We start from the raw sequence: 19,354 nt of genomic DNA, 5'->3' as shown, positions 1-19,354 counted from the left end.
CTATTTTGCTCAGGCTGATCTTGAACTCCTGGGATCAAGTGATTCTCCCACTTTGGTCTTCCAGAGTGCTAGGATTATAGGAATGAGCCACTGCACCTGGCCTATTATGAGGTATATTTCATAGATCATAAAATTTACCAATTTTTCTCTTTTAGTTGACTGTAATATTTGTACATATTTATGGGATATAGAGTGATCTTCTGATATGTTTACAATGTGTAATGATCAAATCAGCATAATTATATCCATCACCTTGAACATTTGTGTCTATATTGTGAACATTCAAAATCCTCTTCTAGTTTTTTGAAAATACACACTAAGTTATTGTTAGCCGTATTCACCCTACAGTGCTATAGAACACTAGAACTTAGTCCTCCCATCTAGTTATAGTTACATATCCCTGTCCATTAACCTCTCCCTATCTCCCCTTCACCCTGTACTTCCCAGCCTCTCATAATCACAATTCTACTCTCTGCTTTTACGAGATTATTATTTTTTGGCTTCCATATATGAATAAGAACATGTGGTATACATCTTTCTGTACCTGATATATTTCAAAAAATGTCTCATTTTAAGTGTATACTTCAGTGATTCGTAGTAAATTTATAGAGTTGTGTAACCATCACCACAACCCAGTTGTAGAACATTTTTGTCACCCCAAATAAGAGCCTTCATGCTCCTTTACAGTTAATCCCCAATCCCTAACCCCTAAAACCAGCCACTCATCTACTTTCTGCCTTTGTAGATTCTGCCTCTATAAAGTCCCATTCTGGCCATTTCGTGTAAGCATCATCACCTGTATTATTTTCAGAGCCCCCCCGCAGCCCCCCCCCACCCCCCGCCGGGACTGTCATGTGTAGCTCTGGTTAAGAACCATTGTTACCTCCTAAATATTTTTTCACTCCTTTTTTTTTTTTTTTTTAACTCTTTTTCTGAGTGGCTCAAACAATCAATAGGTTCCTGCCAGGGCCATCTCTTAGACAATCTATGAGAAGAATGATTCCTTATAAGTTGGACTGAGAACTTAATAATCATTTATAACCTGTTTTTATGGTGATATGCTTGTCAAAGTCCAAATGTGCTGACCTAGTTTGGAAGGGAGCCTGCACAACCTGTCTTCAAACGCTTTGTGCCTCCCCACCAGCCCACTGAGTCAGAGCTGAGGTGTGGAGCCGAGCCCCTGACACTGTGGCCTGGCCTTGGTACTTTTGCTCTGGATTTTCTGTGTAGCTTTTCAGCTTCCCCTAGCCTCTGGCTGCCTCACCAGAGCAATAAACTGCACTCCTCCCGAGCTCCTTTCCCTTAGTAGCTCAGTTTGAATGTACTGTCTGCATTGCAATATTTTACAAAATATTTCTCACATACTTTTGCCTGCTTAAACAAATTTTAAAATCTCAAACTCAGCTGTCTCCGGGTCCAAGCAGGTACCATGAGTGACTGGAGCAGGCTGGGGAATGAGGCACTAGGAATTCCCGAGAGGCCACTGAGGTGGTTGGTGGCAGAAGGGAGATTTCTTTCAGACTTTGCCATAAGCAAGAATCGGTGGTGGAGCTTTGAGACAGGCCACGTGATTATAGCAGGGATAGCAAATAGATTCCATTTCATTTGCCAGAGGGGAAAAAGCCAACTGACCGAACAAAACGCTGCGTGGATAAGCTTACATGTGCAGGAAAACGATAAACCCAATTCAATTTAGGGTAAACTGTAACTGTTCATCTTAGTCACTGGAATTCAAACAATATTATCAGATTAGGTTAAGATTGAGAAGGGTTTTATTGTCATTTAAAGTAAAAATTACGTGTTATAACCCTGTCCTAGAGAAGCTGTAAATATATGGGCAAAATACCATCATTTGGGGAAATAATTCAGAGTATAGAACTATTAGATCTATTTTCCCACATTATTGCCAAAATATTTTCTGTTGAATCATTTCCCCCCTGATAAGTGTCCTTTTTCTTTTCAGTGTTAGGCATGGGAACAATTCTTTCCCAATAACATCCCTTTAGAGTTCTGTAAACTCTCTTAGGCCTTTTAAACTGCTTTGTGGCAGGTATAACAAATTGCTTCATTTTTAAAGTTTCAGAGAGTCCTTTATTTCAAAATCTAATTAAGTAGATTTTAGATTCCTTCCCAGAAATCTAAGAAGACAAGTAATGAGATAAAACAGTGCATACTCATTCAGTAGTCCTCCAGCTCACTATGAAATCAAATGATTGCACCCAAACTGGCCTCAGAGGCTCAGGTGGGTTTTGTAAACACTTGTAACAGGAGACGATGGTGTTGCACAAAATCAGATTCCCAGCAGAGTGAAATCCACTGCTTGGCCCTGGGTGGGTTCTGTAATTTCACTGTGAATACAAATCACGTTGCATGCAGTAATGTTTATGTTGTTGCCGTACATCCAGTATTCAGATTCCTTGGTGGATTAGTCATAGTCTGTCTTGTTCCTCAAAAATGCATTCAGATATTTCCTGGTAACCAGCATTGAAAATGATTTCATTAAAATTCTCTCCATGCCCCATTTCATTTCAATTGATGTATCAGTTAGTGTGCAAGTGTAAAAGCCAGCAGAACTGTGATCTCTCATGTGAATTTGTAAACCAAAAACCAACAGCTCTGTGAACTCGGGAGCAGTGAGAGCCATTGATGTTTGATGTTAGTGTTGGTGCCTCAGCCACATATTTCTCATCCTTGGGTAGGGGGTGCCCATGGTGGAAAGAGAGGCCCCAGAATGGCTGAAAGGATTGAAAAGGAGCAATTTGGCAAAGTCTTGAAAAGCCAGCATCTCTCAACCTCTGAAATGCAAGCTGGGAAAGCGCAGAAATCCCCCTTCTGAGAAAGAAGAATTTGGATTTGGGAAGTGATTAAAAAGGATTGAAGTTTCATGGGAAAATGGACTTAACTTGTACGTAGATCAGGGGGTCAGCAAACTCTGTTCTGTGTGGTAAATGCAGCTGCCGCAGGCTCAGAATGCTTTTGGCATTTTTAAATAGTTGAAAAACATTAAAAGAGAAACAGTAGTTCATGACGTGTGATAATTAGGTGAAATTCACATTTCAGTGTCCATAAATAAAGATTTATTGGGACACAGCCAGGTCGGTTCATTTATACAATGTCTGTGGCAGCTTTGGTGCTACAGTGGCAGAGCTGAGTCATTACATAGAGACAGTATGGTCTGCAAGCCTGAAATGTTTATTGTTGCTCAACTCTTACATAGAAAATTGTGCTTATTCAGGTCTTGTCCTGAAATGTGTTTATCAGTAGAGACCAAAAAGCAAACAGTGGTTGAAATAGTTGTGTTTCTGAGAAGGTGAGTGGATAGAGGTGGGTAGGTGCAGGAGAGACATAACTTCTGATTTCTTCCTGTCACCAGTGTCACCAGCACTGGGCTGTGCCTCCACATTTGGACTGAATTATCAGAGGCAGCCACCCCTGTTCGTTTTGGCAGCTGCTGCTTGCCTATGAGGCAGAATGTCGAGGAAGAGAAAATACACCTCCAGCCCAGCCTCACCCATCCTCAAAGTGATTCTAAAAAGCCAGCTGTCCAGGTTTGCACCATATCCTGCCAGAGTTACTGATAGAGACCTGGGGTTAGCCAGCGTTTTCTGTAAATGGCTGAATAGTAAATACTTTGAGCTCTGCGGGTCATATGGCGATGTCTTTCGAAACAGCTCAATTCTGCTGTTGAAGCTCAAAAGCAGCCATAGGTAGCACACGAATGTAAGCTTGGCTGTGTTCCAATGAAAGTTCTGTAATACACACTGAAATGTGAATTTCATATAATTTTCAGGTGTTACTAAATATTATTATTATTATTATTTTCCAGTTATTTATAAATAACCACCCTTCTGAGCTTTCTGGCCATAAAAGTGGGGGGATTGAGCCTGCAGGTATAGTTTGCTAACCCATGGTTTAGAAAAACTGTAAGTCTAGGACTTGCTAGTCAGGCCCTCTGGGTTTGAATCCCGCAATCCTACTTACTAGTGCTGGGGTTCTGGGCAAGTTACCTTTCAAGGCTTCATTTTCCTCATATGTAAAGTGGAGGGAATAGTGGTTCCTACCCAACAGGGTTGCTGTGAGAATTAGAACAGATGTAGGTACCAGCCCAGTGTCTAGGGCATAGAGAGCACCCAGCAAATGTCGCTGCTACTGTTGTTGGTTGTTATGAAGGCTCTAGAAGGATCCCTGCAGCCTTGGAGGAACCACTCATGATGTGGAGGTTTGACAGTCAGTCCACAGTTCAATTAGATTGACTATGAGGCTGGAGGGTTTGGGCTTTTGTGCAAATAAGTAGAACATGGTTTATCCACAGAATAGGTTACTGTACAGGCACAAAGGAGGTGGTAGAGTTGTACATCTGTGTTCTGACATGTAAAAATGCCCCTCATGTCTCTCTGCCTATCTGTGTGCATGTGTGTGTATATGTGTATATGTTTGCATGTGTATCCTTTTAATTCAGTGCTTCTCACCTTGCCACTGTTGACATTTGGACCTGAAGTAGGCAGAATAATGCTCTGCTCTCCCCAAACATGTCCAGGTCCCAGTCTCCAGAATCTCTGAATGTCTTAGCTTACATGGCAAAGGGGGACTAAGTTTGGAGATGGAATTAAAATTTATTTATTTATTTATTTATTTCCTCCTTCCTTCCTTCCTTCCTCTCTCTCTCTTTCTTTCTTTCTTTCTTCCTTTTTTTCTTTCTTTCCTTCTTTCTCTTTCTTTCCCTTTCTTTCTCTTTCTCTTTCTTTTTCTTTCTTGAGATGGAGTCTAACTCTGTTGCCCAGGCAGCAGCGCAATGGTGAGATCTCGGATTACTACAACCTTTACCTCTAGGGTTCAAGTGATTCTCCTGCCTCAGCCTCTCGAGTAGCTGGGACTACAGGTGTGTGCAACCACGCCTGGCTAATTTTTGTATTTTTAGTAGAGGCGGGATTTCACCATATTGGCCAGGCTGGTCTCCGACTCCTGACCTTGTGATCTGCCCACCTTGGCTTCCCAAAGTGCTGGGGTTACAGGTGTGAACCACCATACCCGACCTGGAATTAAAATTTCTAATCAGCTGTAAGGGAGATTAGCCTGGGTTAGCTAGGTGGGCCCAGTGTAATCACAGAGGTCCTTAGCAGTGCAAGAGGGAGGTCACAGAGTCAGAGGAGGATGGGACTGTGGCAGAGGGGCCCAGAGTGAACTGTACTGGCTTTGACAGTGTAGGAAGAGGACAAGGAATGCGGCGGACTCAAGAAGCTGGAAAGCGCAAGGAAGCAGATGCTCCCCTTGAATGTCCAGTAAGGCATTCAGCCATGCCGCCACCTTGATCATAGCCCAAGGAGACTTGGTTGGAAGTTCTGACCTCAGGAAGTGTGGCATAATACACTTGTATTGTTCAAGCCACTGAGCTTGTGGTGATTTGTTACAGCAGCAATAGGAAATGAATCCAGGGCCAGATCACTCCTTGTTCATAGTTCTTTATATTATTTGGTGGGGGGAGGGTACATTTAGGGTAGTTAGTAGCATCCTGGCCTCTACCCTACAGATACCAGTAGTATCTCCCATCATGACAACCAAAAATGTCTCCAGACACTGCCAGATGTCCTCTGGGGACACAGTCATCTCCAGTTGAGAAGCACTAGTTTAAATTTAGGAAAAAAATTGGGAAGGATATATAACAAATTCTTAACAGTAGTTCTCTCTGGGATATGGGATTGGAGGAATGGCTTTCACTCCTCTTTTAACGTAAAATTTTTAAAACTGTGGGTCTCTCTCAGGAGATCTGATGGCTTTAGGTAAAAAGAAAAAAAAAAAAAAACTGGATCCCCCGCCCCTCCACCCCCTGCAGACATTTTTTTGGTTTTCAACTGTGGTTTTTTCCCCACTTTTAAAAAAAGATTAACCTTGAAAGGTAATATCACATTTCAATTTTAGTTGTTATGGATTTTACTTTGGAAGGCAGTTGTATACACCTATGGCTGCCTTTCTACCTTGTTTTATTGGTGTTTGTATGACATTTTGAATGTCCTTTTTCCCAAAGATGTGATAGACACTCATTCATTCATTCAGTGTGTATTTTTTAAGTGGCAGGCTGAGCTTGGGGCTGGGGAGGAGTGATGACTTTAGAGCTGTCTCTCTGCCCTCATGGAACTGCTGTCTAGCAGGGAGGAGGACAGTAATGCTCATTGCTTAGAAGACCACAGCCTGCATTGATTATGTCCGTGGTGTGGGAGTCCCTGGTTCCCATAGTACATGTTTTATGAAGGAAACTAGGAGAAATCCATGATTAGAGATGGAAAATATCAGATCAATTGGAAATTGTCCTTTGACTCTCACCTGGTCTGAGCATTTGCTGTCTTTTTGGTATGTTGAACTACTCCAGATTGGAAGCATTTCTGTTTTCTCCTTGCCTGGCAAGTGGTCTCAGTGAAACATTGCATTAGCCATAACTGCAGGGTTGGACACTACCACACCAGCTCAAGGGAAAGTGACCCTATCAAGGCCTACAAAGCACTGCTGCTTTGAAATGGCTTTGAGAATTACGAGGAGAAAATCTGTGCTTTACCAAAAAGCAAATTAAAAATCCTGCCTGGTACAAGCCTTATTTGAATGACTAGTGGAATTGCAGAATAGCTTCATAGGAAAAAACAAACCCCAGAGTAAAATGGCGAGTGGGAAGTTCCTTCCTGATTTGTATTGTTTTTCCAGTTGCAGACAGGAAACATTCAAGTGTGTTTTCAAGCCCAGAACGTTGGATACAAAGAAGGCTCTAACAAAGCAGAAAAAACCCATATACAAAAAGTTGAGGAACTTGGAGCAGAATTTCTGATTCCAAACAATCTAGGCTGGGCATACTGGCTCACATCTCGCACTTTGGGAGGTGGAGGTGGGAGGATTGCTTGAGCTCAGGAGTTTGAGACCAGCCTGGGCAATGTAGTGAGAATCCATCTGTATAAAAAAATTTTTTTTCATTTCCTGGGCATGGTGATACACATTTGTGGTCCCAGCTACTTGGAAGGTTAAGGTGGGAGGATAGCTTAAGCCCAGGAGTTCGAGGCTGTTGTGAGCTGTGATCGGGCCACTGTACTGAGCATGGGAGTTAGAGCAAAACCCTGTCTTAAAAAAAAAAATCTGGTCAGGTGCTCATGCCTGTAATCCCAGTACTCTAGGAGACCAAAGCAGGCAGATTGCTTAAGCTCAGGAATTTGAGACCAGCCTGGCCAATATGGTGAAACCGTGTCTCTTCTAAAAGTACAAAAATTAACTGGGAGTGGTGGCACCCACCTGTAGTCCCAGCTACCTGGGAGGCTGAGGTGGGAAAATCACTTGAGCCCAGGAGGCAAAGGTTCCGGTGAGCTGAGATCACACCACTGTACTCCAGCCTGGGTGACAGAACGAGACCCTGTCTCAAAAAAAAAAATCTGATTTATCAATTATGATTTTTATGATTGAATTACTGTGTCTACTGTTTGTTTTTTGTCTATAGGTGTCTTGACAGATTCAGTCTCTTGCTCCTGCCTTGCTTTAATGAATTACGAAAACTCAACCAAAGATAACACTTAGTAAAAACCAGCAAGTTTCTGTGGCTTATGTACATGGCCTATTGAATGGGTGCCTTGGCTGATTGTGGAGTAATTGCTGGACTTTCCATATCTCTGGTAAAGGTGAACACTGCAGAACTCTTCATGATAGTGTCCAGGCTTGCACCGGTCACAGTGATGAGGAAGATCAGGTCATTTGGACCACATTATTGGAAGAGATAGAGACAGTGGCGAGTCCTGAAAATTAAGATGGAGAGCCCACAGGCCAGCAGAAGAATCTTCGTGTGAGGGAGCCGTTCCAGTTTGTGCATTATGCTCCATCGTCATGATTTTTCACTTAAAAGTAATTTTTCCTGAAGAATTATAGGTCACTTCTAAGAATTTCAGGGAACTCTAATTAGGCTTTGGATTTTTTTCTACAACTGTGTATTTTTCTTCTTCTTCTTTTTTTTTTTCTGAGACAGAGGCTTGCTCTGTTGCCCATTCTGGAGTGTAGTGGTGCCATCTTGGCTCAGTGCAACCTCTGCCTCCCAGGTTCAAGTGATTCTCGTGCCTTGGCCTCTCATGTAGCTGGGACTGCAGATGTGTGCCACAACGCCTGGCTAGTTTTTGTATTTTTAGTAGAGATGGAGTTTTGTCATGTTGACCAGTTTGGTCTCAAACTCCTGACCTCAAGTGATCTGCCCACCTTTGCCTCCCAAAGTGCTGGTATTATATCCATGAGCCACCGCACTCAGCCTTTAAAATTGATTTTTTTAAAAAATCTAGGCCTGCAGATGTAAAATTGATTTTATTAATGTAATATATATGGCCTCCGCAAATACGGGAAATGGGAAATTTCTTTTTAAACAGTACATTAACATTTTCATATAGTATATTCAATATATTTTTCAGCCTCCAGATACCTTTTCATGTAAAGTATCGCTATTAAAGCAAATGGTCCAGTTCATTAAAAAAAATTGGCAGGAAATATACTGATTTTTCTTTACATTTTAAGGTATATGTTCTGTTGTGCTTCTGTAGAGCTTGACATTGGACCCAATTCTTTAAGTTAGGCACACTTCACCCCTAGCCATATTACGAATGCTACTTAAAAATGTAAATAACATGGTATTTTTGAAAAAACCTCAAAACTGTGTATTCATATAGTTTAAAAAGTCAAATAATACAGTAAAAGGCTTCTCACAAAATATGGTGGGTTCACTTTTTACTCTCTGAGATTTCCCAACTCTAGAAGCAACTACTTTGAAATATTAACAGCTTATTTATATTCATAATTACAAGTTATATGTGTAAATTATTCTTTGGGTTATCAAATTAGGTATTTTCTGTTGACTTTCTGATATGATCAATGAGGGTTTAGGGCCCTTTCCCTCTGCTTCTGCTCCCCCATCTTTTCGATACAGTTACATTATCATTTTTCATTATATTACTATTTGATGTTTACATTATTATGTCCAATTATTTGCAGCTGAGCATGCTAGTACTATGACTGTCTTTCTGTTTCTGTTTCCAGTGTACTTTTTGTTTTTTCCTAAGTTAATACTTGCCTCATTTTTATGTTTACCTTATTACCTTTGTGGCTGTTGCAGCCCTGTGTTCATGACTGTTTGACAGCTGCCAAGCTCCTGTTTGAATTGTTTGTGGTTGTTTATATTTTTTGATTTCTTTTTTTTTTTTTTTTCCAAGACAGAGTCTTGCTCTGTCACCAGGCTGGAGTGATGGAGTGCAGTGGCGTGACCTTGGCTAACTGCAACCTCTGCCTTCCGGCTTTAAGTGATTCTTCTGCCTCAGCCTCCCAAGTAGCTGGGACTACAGGCGCGTGCCACCATGCCTAGCTAATTTTTGTATTTTTAGTAGAGACGGGGTTTTACCATGTTGGCCAGGATGGTTTCCATCTCTTAACCTTATGATCTGCCCGTCTCAGCCTCCCAAAGTGCTGGGATTACAGTTGTGAGCCACGACACGCGGCCTGTATTTTTTATTTCAAGTATCAGTATGAGGTCACTGAAGAAGGAGTTGGGGAAAAGATGCACATGGTTGGTTGTTCTGAATTGGCTCTAGCATACCCCTGAGTTGTAACTAACTCTCCCACATCTGCTAATAGCCCACATTGGGATTGTAGAGCAAGGTTTTTCTTTTTTTTTTTGTTATTTTTTAAAAAATAATTTGCTCTGAAAAAGGACATACTTGTTCTGATTCTCAGGTTGAATCTTTTTTTTTTGAACTTGTGAAAATTCTAATAGACCTTGAGACTTTTCTGTGTATACTCATGCTTTTCTGTGTATACCCAATCCCCAGTGGTATTTTGCTGAAGGGGGGATGAGGCATTGGTGAGAGGCATGGTGGTTTGCCGGGGGGGTCCTAATGGTGAAGCTATGATGATCTTATGCCAGGTGTGTTCTTGCTAGGCTGACAGGTTTCTTTTTAAGTCTGGTTCTTTGACCTCATGGTCAGCTGGGGCCCTGCTTCCCTTCCCTAACTGATGTGACTACCCATGTTTGGCTCTTCAGCAATGCCTGGCACTGTGCATGCCAAGCAAGGTCTAGGGTGGCATATTTTGGCCTGCTGCTGCTGGTAGAACTTTTTCATAGAGTTGAGAGTTGGCTGCCCCTGGAAGCTGGGACCTTGACTTTGTCTCCAGGTCCTGATCCTCTGGCCCTGGGAGGGATTTGAGTCAGGGCAGAGTTCCAGCTTTCTGCAGAAACTGGTGAGTGAGCCACCCTGTAGGCATCTCCAGGTGAACTGGGACACTGCCATGATGACAAGTGTTAGAATCCTCCATGGCAGTGCCCAGCTCTGGCTAACATGCCATTGCCCTAAGTGTAGACTGGAGGAGCAGCACACTACTTTCCGTGGCCCACAGTTGGCGCTGCTCTGAGCTTAGCAGCATTTGGAAGTCATTCTAGGGGTCTCATTTACTTTCTGACCCAAGAGCTTTTCCTTCTCTTGCATTGGTTCCTGGCCAGGATCATGCAACCCACCTTCTGAATTTCCAGTTCATTGACGACCTTCCCTTGACTCCCCTCACTGTTCAGAGCTAAAACACACTTTTTTCTCTCTTTTGAAAGTTTCCTCCATGCCAGACGTGGTGGCTCATGCATGTAATCTCAGCAGTTTTGGAGGCCAAGGCAGGCGGATCAGTTGAGGTCAGGAGTTCGGGACCAGCCTGGCCAACATGGTGAAACTCTGTCTCTACTAAAAATACAAAAATTAGCCAGGCAAAATGGCACGAGCCTATAATTCCAGCTACTCAGGAGGCTGAGGCATGAGAATCACTTGAATCCGGGAGGTGGAGGTTGCAGTGAGCCAAAATCACACCACTGCAGTCCAGCCTGGGCAACAGAGTGAGACTCTGTCTCAAAAATAAAATAAAATAACAATAAAAATTGTGATGGCCTGACAATTGAGACTCTGCCAGCTTGGAATGCCCCCTTCTGATTGCTGGCCACCATGTTGGTTTAATGGAAGGGTCCATGAAATTAATAGTAGTTAAAACATAACAGAGAAAGTTGTGGAAATACTTTGTCTCTTTTAGAAGTGAGGATGGGGAGGGAATTTGAAGAAGGAACTAATTGTTATTGTGTGTGATGGTGTAGACTTGTGTCTTTGCATAAAGTTTCTGGTTTTGAACTGAAGTTTAAGCTTCTGTACAACAGTTTTCTCAAAGCCTTGTCTATAGAACTCCTGCAATGGAATTCTGGGCAGGGAGTGGCTGTTAAAAAGGCAGGGTCTATTGAATTAGAATAGACTTTCCAGAGGGACCTGGGAAAGGGCATTTTCTATCAGCGCCCACTGCCCGTGGTGATTCTGTGCCTGTTCAAGTTTGAGAGGCACCGCTTAGGATCATTTGTTCTTGTTTTGGGTTGCTTTTCCCTGCAAAGTTTTGTTTAGTTGTTTTTCTTTGGTTTTGCTTAAATTGCTCTCTGATATAAAAATTGGTAAACTGCCCCCACCAACCCTTCTAAATTCATTTCTGCCTGTTTTGCTTTAAACTCCAGACTAAGAATTATTAAACTTTAGAGATTGCCTTTCATTTTTGGATTTCTAACTCTGAACTTTAAATTCTTCCCACAGAGCTGAGAAAACAGAAGTCCTCAGTGAAGATCTATTACAGGTAATAAAATATAGTCTGTTTTAAATGATCTGTTTAAAGAATGGGGGGAAAAAAAAAACCCTGGGTGAGAATTGAGCTTGTGGGGTTTTGTTTTTGTTTTTTTTTTAAACTAGAAACAATAAAATTAATTAGTGTGGTTTTGAGCAGGAAAGAAAGTCAGTTTTGTTGCATGATGATCAAAAGGGGATCTGAAACCCAGCTTCCCAGGTTTGAATCTCAGGTCTGCTCTGGTTAGTTTTGTGGCCTTAGGGATTTACTGAACTTCCCTGTGCCTCAGTTTCCACTTCTCTAAACTGAGGGCCATATCCACCTCATAGGGTTGCTGGGAGGGTTTGATGAGTTAAGCAGGAACAGCACATGGTAAGTGCTACATATTAGTGATCTATTGTTACTACCACCACTGCAATCCACAGAGACTGTTTCTGGCATGAAACATCCCTTGATTTGCCCTGTGTTCTCCTGCCTCTTTTTTTCAGTCTCTGTTAGAGCAGTTGTGTAGCACTTCCCAGGGGGCTGTACATCCCAGGTGGGCAGAAACAGCTTTTATTTGCTGTTGTTTCTTGAATACCTTGCACAGGGCCTCAATAGACATGGGTCCTCTCAACAAATATTAAATGAGTCCCAAACAGAACCCATTCCAGGCACTGGAGAAATCAGTGAACGAAACAAATCAAGGCTCCTGTCCTTGTGGAGTTTACATTCTAGTGGAAATTGGTATTAAAATTAAATGATGGAGTTATGTTTGTTCATTTTTTGCTTTTCTCTGGTGGCAAATGAAGAATGTGCATTAGTTTTCTGATGTTTGAAAATCTGGTCATACCAAGATTTGGGGAAGGTGATCTGAAATCTGCTCCTAAATCTCCCCTTCCACCAGCCCTGAGTCCTGGGGATATGGGCTTGGATCTGAAGAAACGCTGCTCTTTTGAGAAAGAGGCACAAAGTGTCTCACTGCGTAAAATGGTTTGGGGTCAAAATGTATTCTGTTTTGAATTTGCTGATTTGTCTTTAAAATAGAAAGCATCCCAAAGGGCCTGCTCTCATTCTTCATGAGTCATCAGAATACACATTTTTGGCATTCCTTCCTGTAAAAAGCAGCTCTCTTTGCCATAAACAGCCATATTCTAGCAATAGTATTTTGGGAAGCTGCTTATGATGCGTGGGCCCCCTAAGTCAGTGTTTCTTATTGCTGACTGTCCATTCTGCTTTAGAGGTTTATTTAAAACACACACGCGCACACACACACCCACACCCCAAACCCAATAAGGAATAATTTTGAAAACACAGATCTTGCAATTAAATTGTTGAACATTTATTTTGCTTCTTCTGAGGTACATTGTGTGGAAAGCTCTGTTGCCATGAGTTGGAGAGAGGTCTTTGGCATCCCTGTGGTTTTTTCCAGTTGGCGGTTGATCTGGGCCTGGATCACTCATTTGCATTTCTGCCTGGTTCAACCTGGTGCTTTTCTGGTACTGTAGTTTGTAAACTGATTGATGCCACTCAATGTGATAGCAAGGTGTAGGCAAGATCGTCCCTTTTCCATGCACTTAGATTCAGTTGTGCTTTTCCTACCAGCATGCAGACACCACAAAAGGAAGAGGATGATGAATTTGTTCTCTTTTGTCTCTGCCTTGTCAGATTGAGCGACGCCTGGACACAGTCCGGTCAGTATGCCACCATTCCCATAAGCGCTTGGTGGCATGTTTCCAGGGCCAGCATGGCACTGATGCCGAGAGGAGACATGTGAGTATCATATGTGACTCAGAGCCACAGTTCCTGTATCTCTCTGAGGCATTTCAACCCCCGGATTGGTTGGTTGTCCTAAGTGGCATCGGTGGATTGGCCTTTGGATTGGTACCTTCTGTCACTAAGCACACTCATGACAACTTCCTGACCATAGCATTCTTTTGTATTTAAGACATCGCTAGGCTGGAAGCCCTACTAACAACAGAGTCTTCTCCAGGTGCTCTTAAAGACTCCATGATCATTTGTCATTGATAAGAGAATGGCCATGTCGGTTATTCATCTTTTGCCGGCAGAAAGCTGAAACCCTATCTTAAATTGACGTAAAAGTAGAAGTACTTTATTGGTTTGCTAACTGAGAAGTCCAGAGGTTAGGGTAGACTTCAGGTCGGGCTTCATCTAGCATTTCAGTAATGTAACTAAAAACCTAGTTTTTTTCCTTGGCTCTCCTCTGCCGTCAGTGTCTGCTTTGTCCCCTAGACAGTCACCCTCATGATGGCAAGTTGGCTATTGGCAGCCTCCATGGGCTGCTTGTTCCTTGAGTGTGGCCAGTGGGAGTGGAGAGCCCCTCTCCCAGAAGTTCCCCTACCCAGCCTGCAGTAGTTCCCCTCCCCTCCCCAGCCCCCCTCTTCTCCCCAGGGCCCCTCCCCTGCCTTTTTCATTTTTCTTTTCTTTTCTTTTCTTTTTGTTTCCCTTTCCCTTCACCTTTCCATTTCTTTCTTTTCTTTCCTGACAGGGTCTCACTCCATGACCCAGGCTGTAGGGTGGTCATAGCTCACTGCAGCCTCAAACTCCTGGGCTCAAGAGATCCTCCCACTTCAATCTCCCAAGCAACTGAGACCGTAGTACACACTACTGTGCCTGGTTAATTTTAAAAAATTTTTCATAGAGATGGGGATCTCCCTTTGTTACCCAGGCTGATCTGGAACTCCTGGCCTCAAGCAAGCCTCCCTTCTCGACCTTCTAAAGCACTGGAATTACAGGCATGAGCCACCATACTAGGCCCCAGTAGTTTTCTTGTTGGAGTGAGAAAGCTGCTTTTGGCAGATCCAAAGCGCTTTCCATTGTATTGATTTGTATGGAGTCACATTCCCTATTTTTGACTTTTCCTGTTCCACCCTAGTTACTGTGGATAGGGGGTGAGGAGATGGGATGTGCTGATTAGTTTAAGGTAGTTGGGCTCAGCCCTAGAGCATGGGCTATGGTCCTACATCTAGCTCATAGACTTTATCAAGGCCAGGGTAGATCCCTGAGAAAAATGAGGATGCTAGTATAGAGAGGAAGAGGGTGGACTCTAGGAGAGCCATCCAGTGTCTGTGGGTCCATTTGTTCAGAGCATTCAGTTTCTAGGTAGAGACAGTGGAGCACTGCAGCCTTTGTTCATGAGGGAGTTCCATTCTTGCTTTTACAAGTTCCCAGCTCATGAGCATGCAGTAAATCTTGTTGAAGTGACAGTTTTGGTGACACACAGAGAAACTATGATTTGCTGTATTGTCACCAGGTGTCTCAAAAGTGAGAACTGTTAATGGTATGCAGATGATCTGTGTTACCCTTTTATCTTTCCTACAGACTTTTATGGCACACCTTGGCAGCAGGGTTATTCCGCTCTTACACAACAGTGAGGATTCTGCAGTATCAGACATAAGAATGGAAGTTTGCATGCACCTACACTTCCACACTTGCTGCAGAGCTCTGTCCCTCAGAACCAGACCCAGCTTACTGGTTCTGCTTCCCGCAGCTGCTCCTTGTCCTTCTCTTGCCATGGCTTCTGTTCTGCTTACCCTTTTCACATTGTTTCCTTAGGTGCTCCGTTTCTCTTCCTTATTCTCCACATCATATTCTCTTGGCCACCTCCTCTGTTCTTATAGCTTCTAACTGATGTATTTATGCAGTGACTGCTAAGCCATTTTCAACCAAGCAAAAAACTTCCTCTCTTAGATGTCTGTTTCAGCATGCGTGATCAGTTCTTCCTTCTGTGTTGATTCTCTGAGTTTCATCCACCCTTTTATGTGAGCTGGAAACTGTGGAGCTTTCTTATATTCCCTGTTTTATTTTAAATTTTTTTCAAGACAGGATCTCACTCTGTTGCCCATGCTGGAGTGTAGTGGGGCAGTCCCGACTACTGTAGCATTAACCTCCTGAGCTCAGGCCATCCTCCCACCTCAACTTGTAAGTAGCTGGGACTACAGGATTGCACCACCAAGCCTGGCTAATTGTTTTTTGTTTTTTTTTCTGTAATAGAGATGAGGACGAGGTCTCATCTATTGCCCAGGCTGGTCTTGAACTCCTGGGCTTAAACAATTCTCCCGCCTTGGCCTCCCAAAGTGTTGGGCTTACAGGCATGAGCTACTGTGTTGGGCTTCCCTTTTATTTTATCCTCCAAACCCCATAACTGCCTGATTAGCAAGTCCTTTGATTTCTCTCTGTGAATCTTTTAAATTCCTCACCTCCACTCCATCTCTACCACCTTGGCCTTAATGCAAGATCTGACTGCCTCTCACCTGGATTGTTGTAGTCACCTCCTGAGCTACAGTTCCTGTCTATAATTTCCTTTCCAGTTGTCTTCAACCTGATCACCGAGTCAGTTGCCTGAAATACAAATCAATTTGATCATCCTCCTGCCTAAAAAAAAAAAGAAAATCCTGGCTTGGTGGTTCTTATCAGGGGCCAGAATTACACCCCTGGGGGTATATGGAAATGTGTTGAGACAGTTTCAGTCATCATAGGGACTGGCAGACACCACTGGAATTGGGAAGGTGAACCAAGATGCTAAACTTTTTTTTTTTTAGAGGCGGAATCTTGCTCTTTTGCCCGGGTTAAGAGCGCAGCGGCAAGATCCCAGCTCACTGCAACCTCCACCTCCTGGTTCAAACGATTCTTCTGCCTCAGCTTCCTGAGTAGCGGGACTGCAGGTGCATGCCACCAAGTCTGGCTAATTTTTGTATTTGTAGTAGAGACAGGATTTCACCATGTTGGCCAGGTTGGTCTCGAATTCCTGACCTCAAGTGATCCTCCCTCTTCACCCTCCTGAAGTGCTGGGATCACAGGCATCAGCCACTGTGCCTAGCCAAGATGCTGAATGTTTTGTAGTACCTGGTGAAATAGTTCCAGACAAGGAAGTATCTGAATGCTAAAAGGGCCTCTTCTGAGAGACACTGGCTGGTTTCCATTGCCTGGGATAAAGTCCATGCTCTTTAGATGACCTAAGCCCTTTCTCAGCTGATTCCATTTCTCTTTATCAGCTTCATTGTCTCCTACTTCTTCCCATTCACACTGTGTTCCAGCCACATAATACTCACCAGTCCCCAAATATCACTGTCCCTCACAGTTCTATCTAGTTCCTGTTGTCTGCTTTGAGACACAGTCCAGGTGTCACATATATCTAGTAGAAACAAATATTTATTAAACACCTACTATGTACAAGTGCTGGAGATATAAAATGAATGAAATGTAAGTTTCATCTTGTGGGAGATATATACAAATGCATCATTATAAAACAAGATGCTCACTAAAACATGCACAGGATGTTATGGGAGGCCCAGAATGGGTACCAAAGAAAGAGGGAGGTAGTCAAGTGAGGCTTCCTGGAGGAGGTGGTATCTGCACGATAAAGGAGGGAAATAAGTGGCAGGTGGTGGGAATATTCCAGGCAACTGGGGCAAAAGTGCTTGGCCCTCATTTCTGAAACATAATTCGTTAGCTTTCCTTTTCCAATGTTAAACAAAAGTGCCAGCGACAGGGCTTTGAGGATGCCTACACTTTGCATTTAGGAAGAGGAGTTACCACAACAATGGTGAGAAAAGACTAATATGGAGAAAATTACAGCAGTCTCTAGGGCTCTAGAAAACACTGGGGGAGCCTCCTAAAGGCCTCATCACTTGCTCCTTGCATGGGAAGAGGCAAGGATTGAAGGGAAGAGACATGGGGCAGGTGACCTTCTCAGCCCAGCCACCACTGACATGGCAGAACTGTCAGGGGTCATATAAGATAGATTATTAGCTTATTGTTTCTTTTTGTGTGATTGGCATGCATTTTACAAATGAAGTCTTACAGAGCTTTTAAAATTCATCCTTGGCCAGTCACAGTGCTGTATACCTGTAATCCCAGCACTTTGGGAGGCCAAGGCGGGCAGATTGCTTGAACTCAGGAGTTCGATACCAGCCTATGCAACATGGCAAAACCCTGTCTCTCCAAAAAATACAAAAATTAGCCACGCATGGTGGCACATGCCTATAGTCTCAGCTACCTGGGAGGCTGAGGTATGAGAATGGCTTGAACCTCGGAAGTGGAGGTTGCCATGAGCTGAGATTACATCACTGCACTCCAGCCTGGGTGACAGAGCCAGACCCTGTCTCAAAAAAAAAAAATTTTTATCCCTGATGATAGCTATTCACCTCTAAGAAGCACAAAACCCTCCCTGTGGAGGAGTTCAGTGTTGATTATTGATTAATAAGCCTATATGTTAAGCAGAATTTCCTTATTTATATACAAGGAAAACAGGATTGTTGTGGCTTTCGGGTCAGGTCAGGGAAACCACAGAGCTGTTTACAGCTGCCATCTTGAATGATGCTTGTCAAAATAGACTTCTCTATTATTTTTTTCATAGACGTCTAGAGTTCCAGAGTTGCATAGTATATTTATCTTGATAATTGCATTGATCTTTATTAGGTATTTAACTTCCTTTAGAAAGCCAGTATAACCATAGGGTAGGAATTATTCCCTATTATTCTCATATCTTCCTTTTCCAGAAATGGAGCAGCTGGGAAATGTCTTCTTGGAGAGCAGATGGAGCCCATTATTTATGTATTTGAAAATAATTTTGTGGGAAGCCAAGGTGGGAGAATTGCTTGAGACCAGGGTTTGAGATCAGCCTGGGCAACATAGTGAGACCTTGTCTCTACAAAAAATTAAAATGAAAAAAATAATTTGGGAAGAGGGGAAATGGGTGAATGCCTTTGTTGTTTATTTTAAAATTTCAGTTTACTATTTTGAATAGGTTCTATATTTACCTGGTCAAAATTCAGAATATACAAAAGAACTTAAAGTGTCTCCCAGCCCATTTCCCTAGGCGCCCGGTTCTTTCCTCCAGAGCCACCACTCCTCGAAGTTTGTTGTATAGCCTTACAGAGACATTCTGTCCAGTTTAAGCCAGTACATATATGTTTGTATCAGATGGAGCCCTTTGGAGGTAGAAGAGTCAGGTGACATGACAGGGGTGGACCCTGTGCTTTTAACATGAATGCCCTTTCTACTGCGCAGGTGAAATTACATGGGGTGCTGCAGAATTGGAAGCGTTTTTTGTTAGCAGATGATGACATTATAACCAGCTCACTTATACTTGGCCAGCCCTCTTCTGCACTTATTCTGAGATAAGCCATAAGAAACTGAACAGGGGCCTGGGCCATCAGCACTCAGGTCTGGCTCTCCTGCCCCTCCCTAAGGTGCCTGGCCAGTCCACTTAACCTCCCTCGGCTTTGGGTTCCTTGACTGTACGATTAGAACATTTGGTCAGGTGATTCTGTGGTCATTGCCAGTTGAAAAACAAATCTCTGTTAGGAAAATGAGTGGCTTTGTATTCAAAAACATTACAAAAACTGTTTGGATATTTAGCTTGAAGTTTTTAGGTATTTAAATAAAGCTACATTTTAGAATTATAGCCAAATTAAGAGCCAGTTTAGGCTAGGTGCGGTGGCTCAAGCCTGCAATCCCAGCGCTTTGGGAGGCTGAGGAGGGCAGATCACTTGAGGTCAGGAGTTTGAGACCAGCCTGGGCAACACGGTGAAACCCCGTTTCTACTAAAAGTACAAAAATTAGCTGGGTGTAGTGGCGCGTGCATGTAATCCCAAAGCCTTGGGAGGCTGAGGCATGAGAATCACTTGAACCTGGGAGGCAGAGGTTGCATTGAGCCGATATTGGCCCACTGCACTCTATCCTGGGCAACAAGAACAAGACTCTGCCTCAAAAAAAAAAAAAA

General features: G+C 43.0%; 1 protein-coding gene across 8 annotated transcripts in view; it reads left to right on the top strand.

Annotated features, from left to right (window-relative positions):
- The window catches only part of ARHGAP17 (Rho GTPase activating protein 17), a 93,635-nt gene that overhangs the window by 23,674 nt on the left and 50,607 nt on the right, over positions 1 to 19,354 (top strand). For all 8 annotated transcript variants that reach the window (XR_013524738.1, XR_013524737.1, XM_002755978.7 and 5 more), the window contains exons 2-3: positions 11,601 to 11,640; positions 13,276 to 13,380. Coding sequence is in view for 6 of the 8 variants with exons in the window: in XM_002755978.7 (XP_002756024.1) it covers positions 11,601 to 11,640; positions 13,276 to 13,380 (145 nt within the window). In the remaining 2 variants the exon portion in view is untranslated. The remainder of the gene's footprint in view (positions 1 to 11,600; positions 11,641 to 13,275; positions 13,381 to 19,354) is intronic.

The sequence above is a fragment of the Callithrix jacchus genome, chromosome 12, assembly GCF_049354715.1.
Source record: "Callithrix jacchus isolate 240 chromosome 12, calJac240_pri, whole genome shotgun sequence".
NCBI lineage: Eukaryota > Metazoa > Chordata > Mammalia > Primates > Cebidae > Callithrix > Callithrix jacchus.
This window is presented reverse-complemented; position numbering and strand designations above follow the sequence as displayed.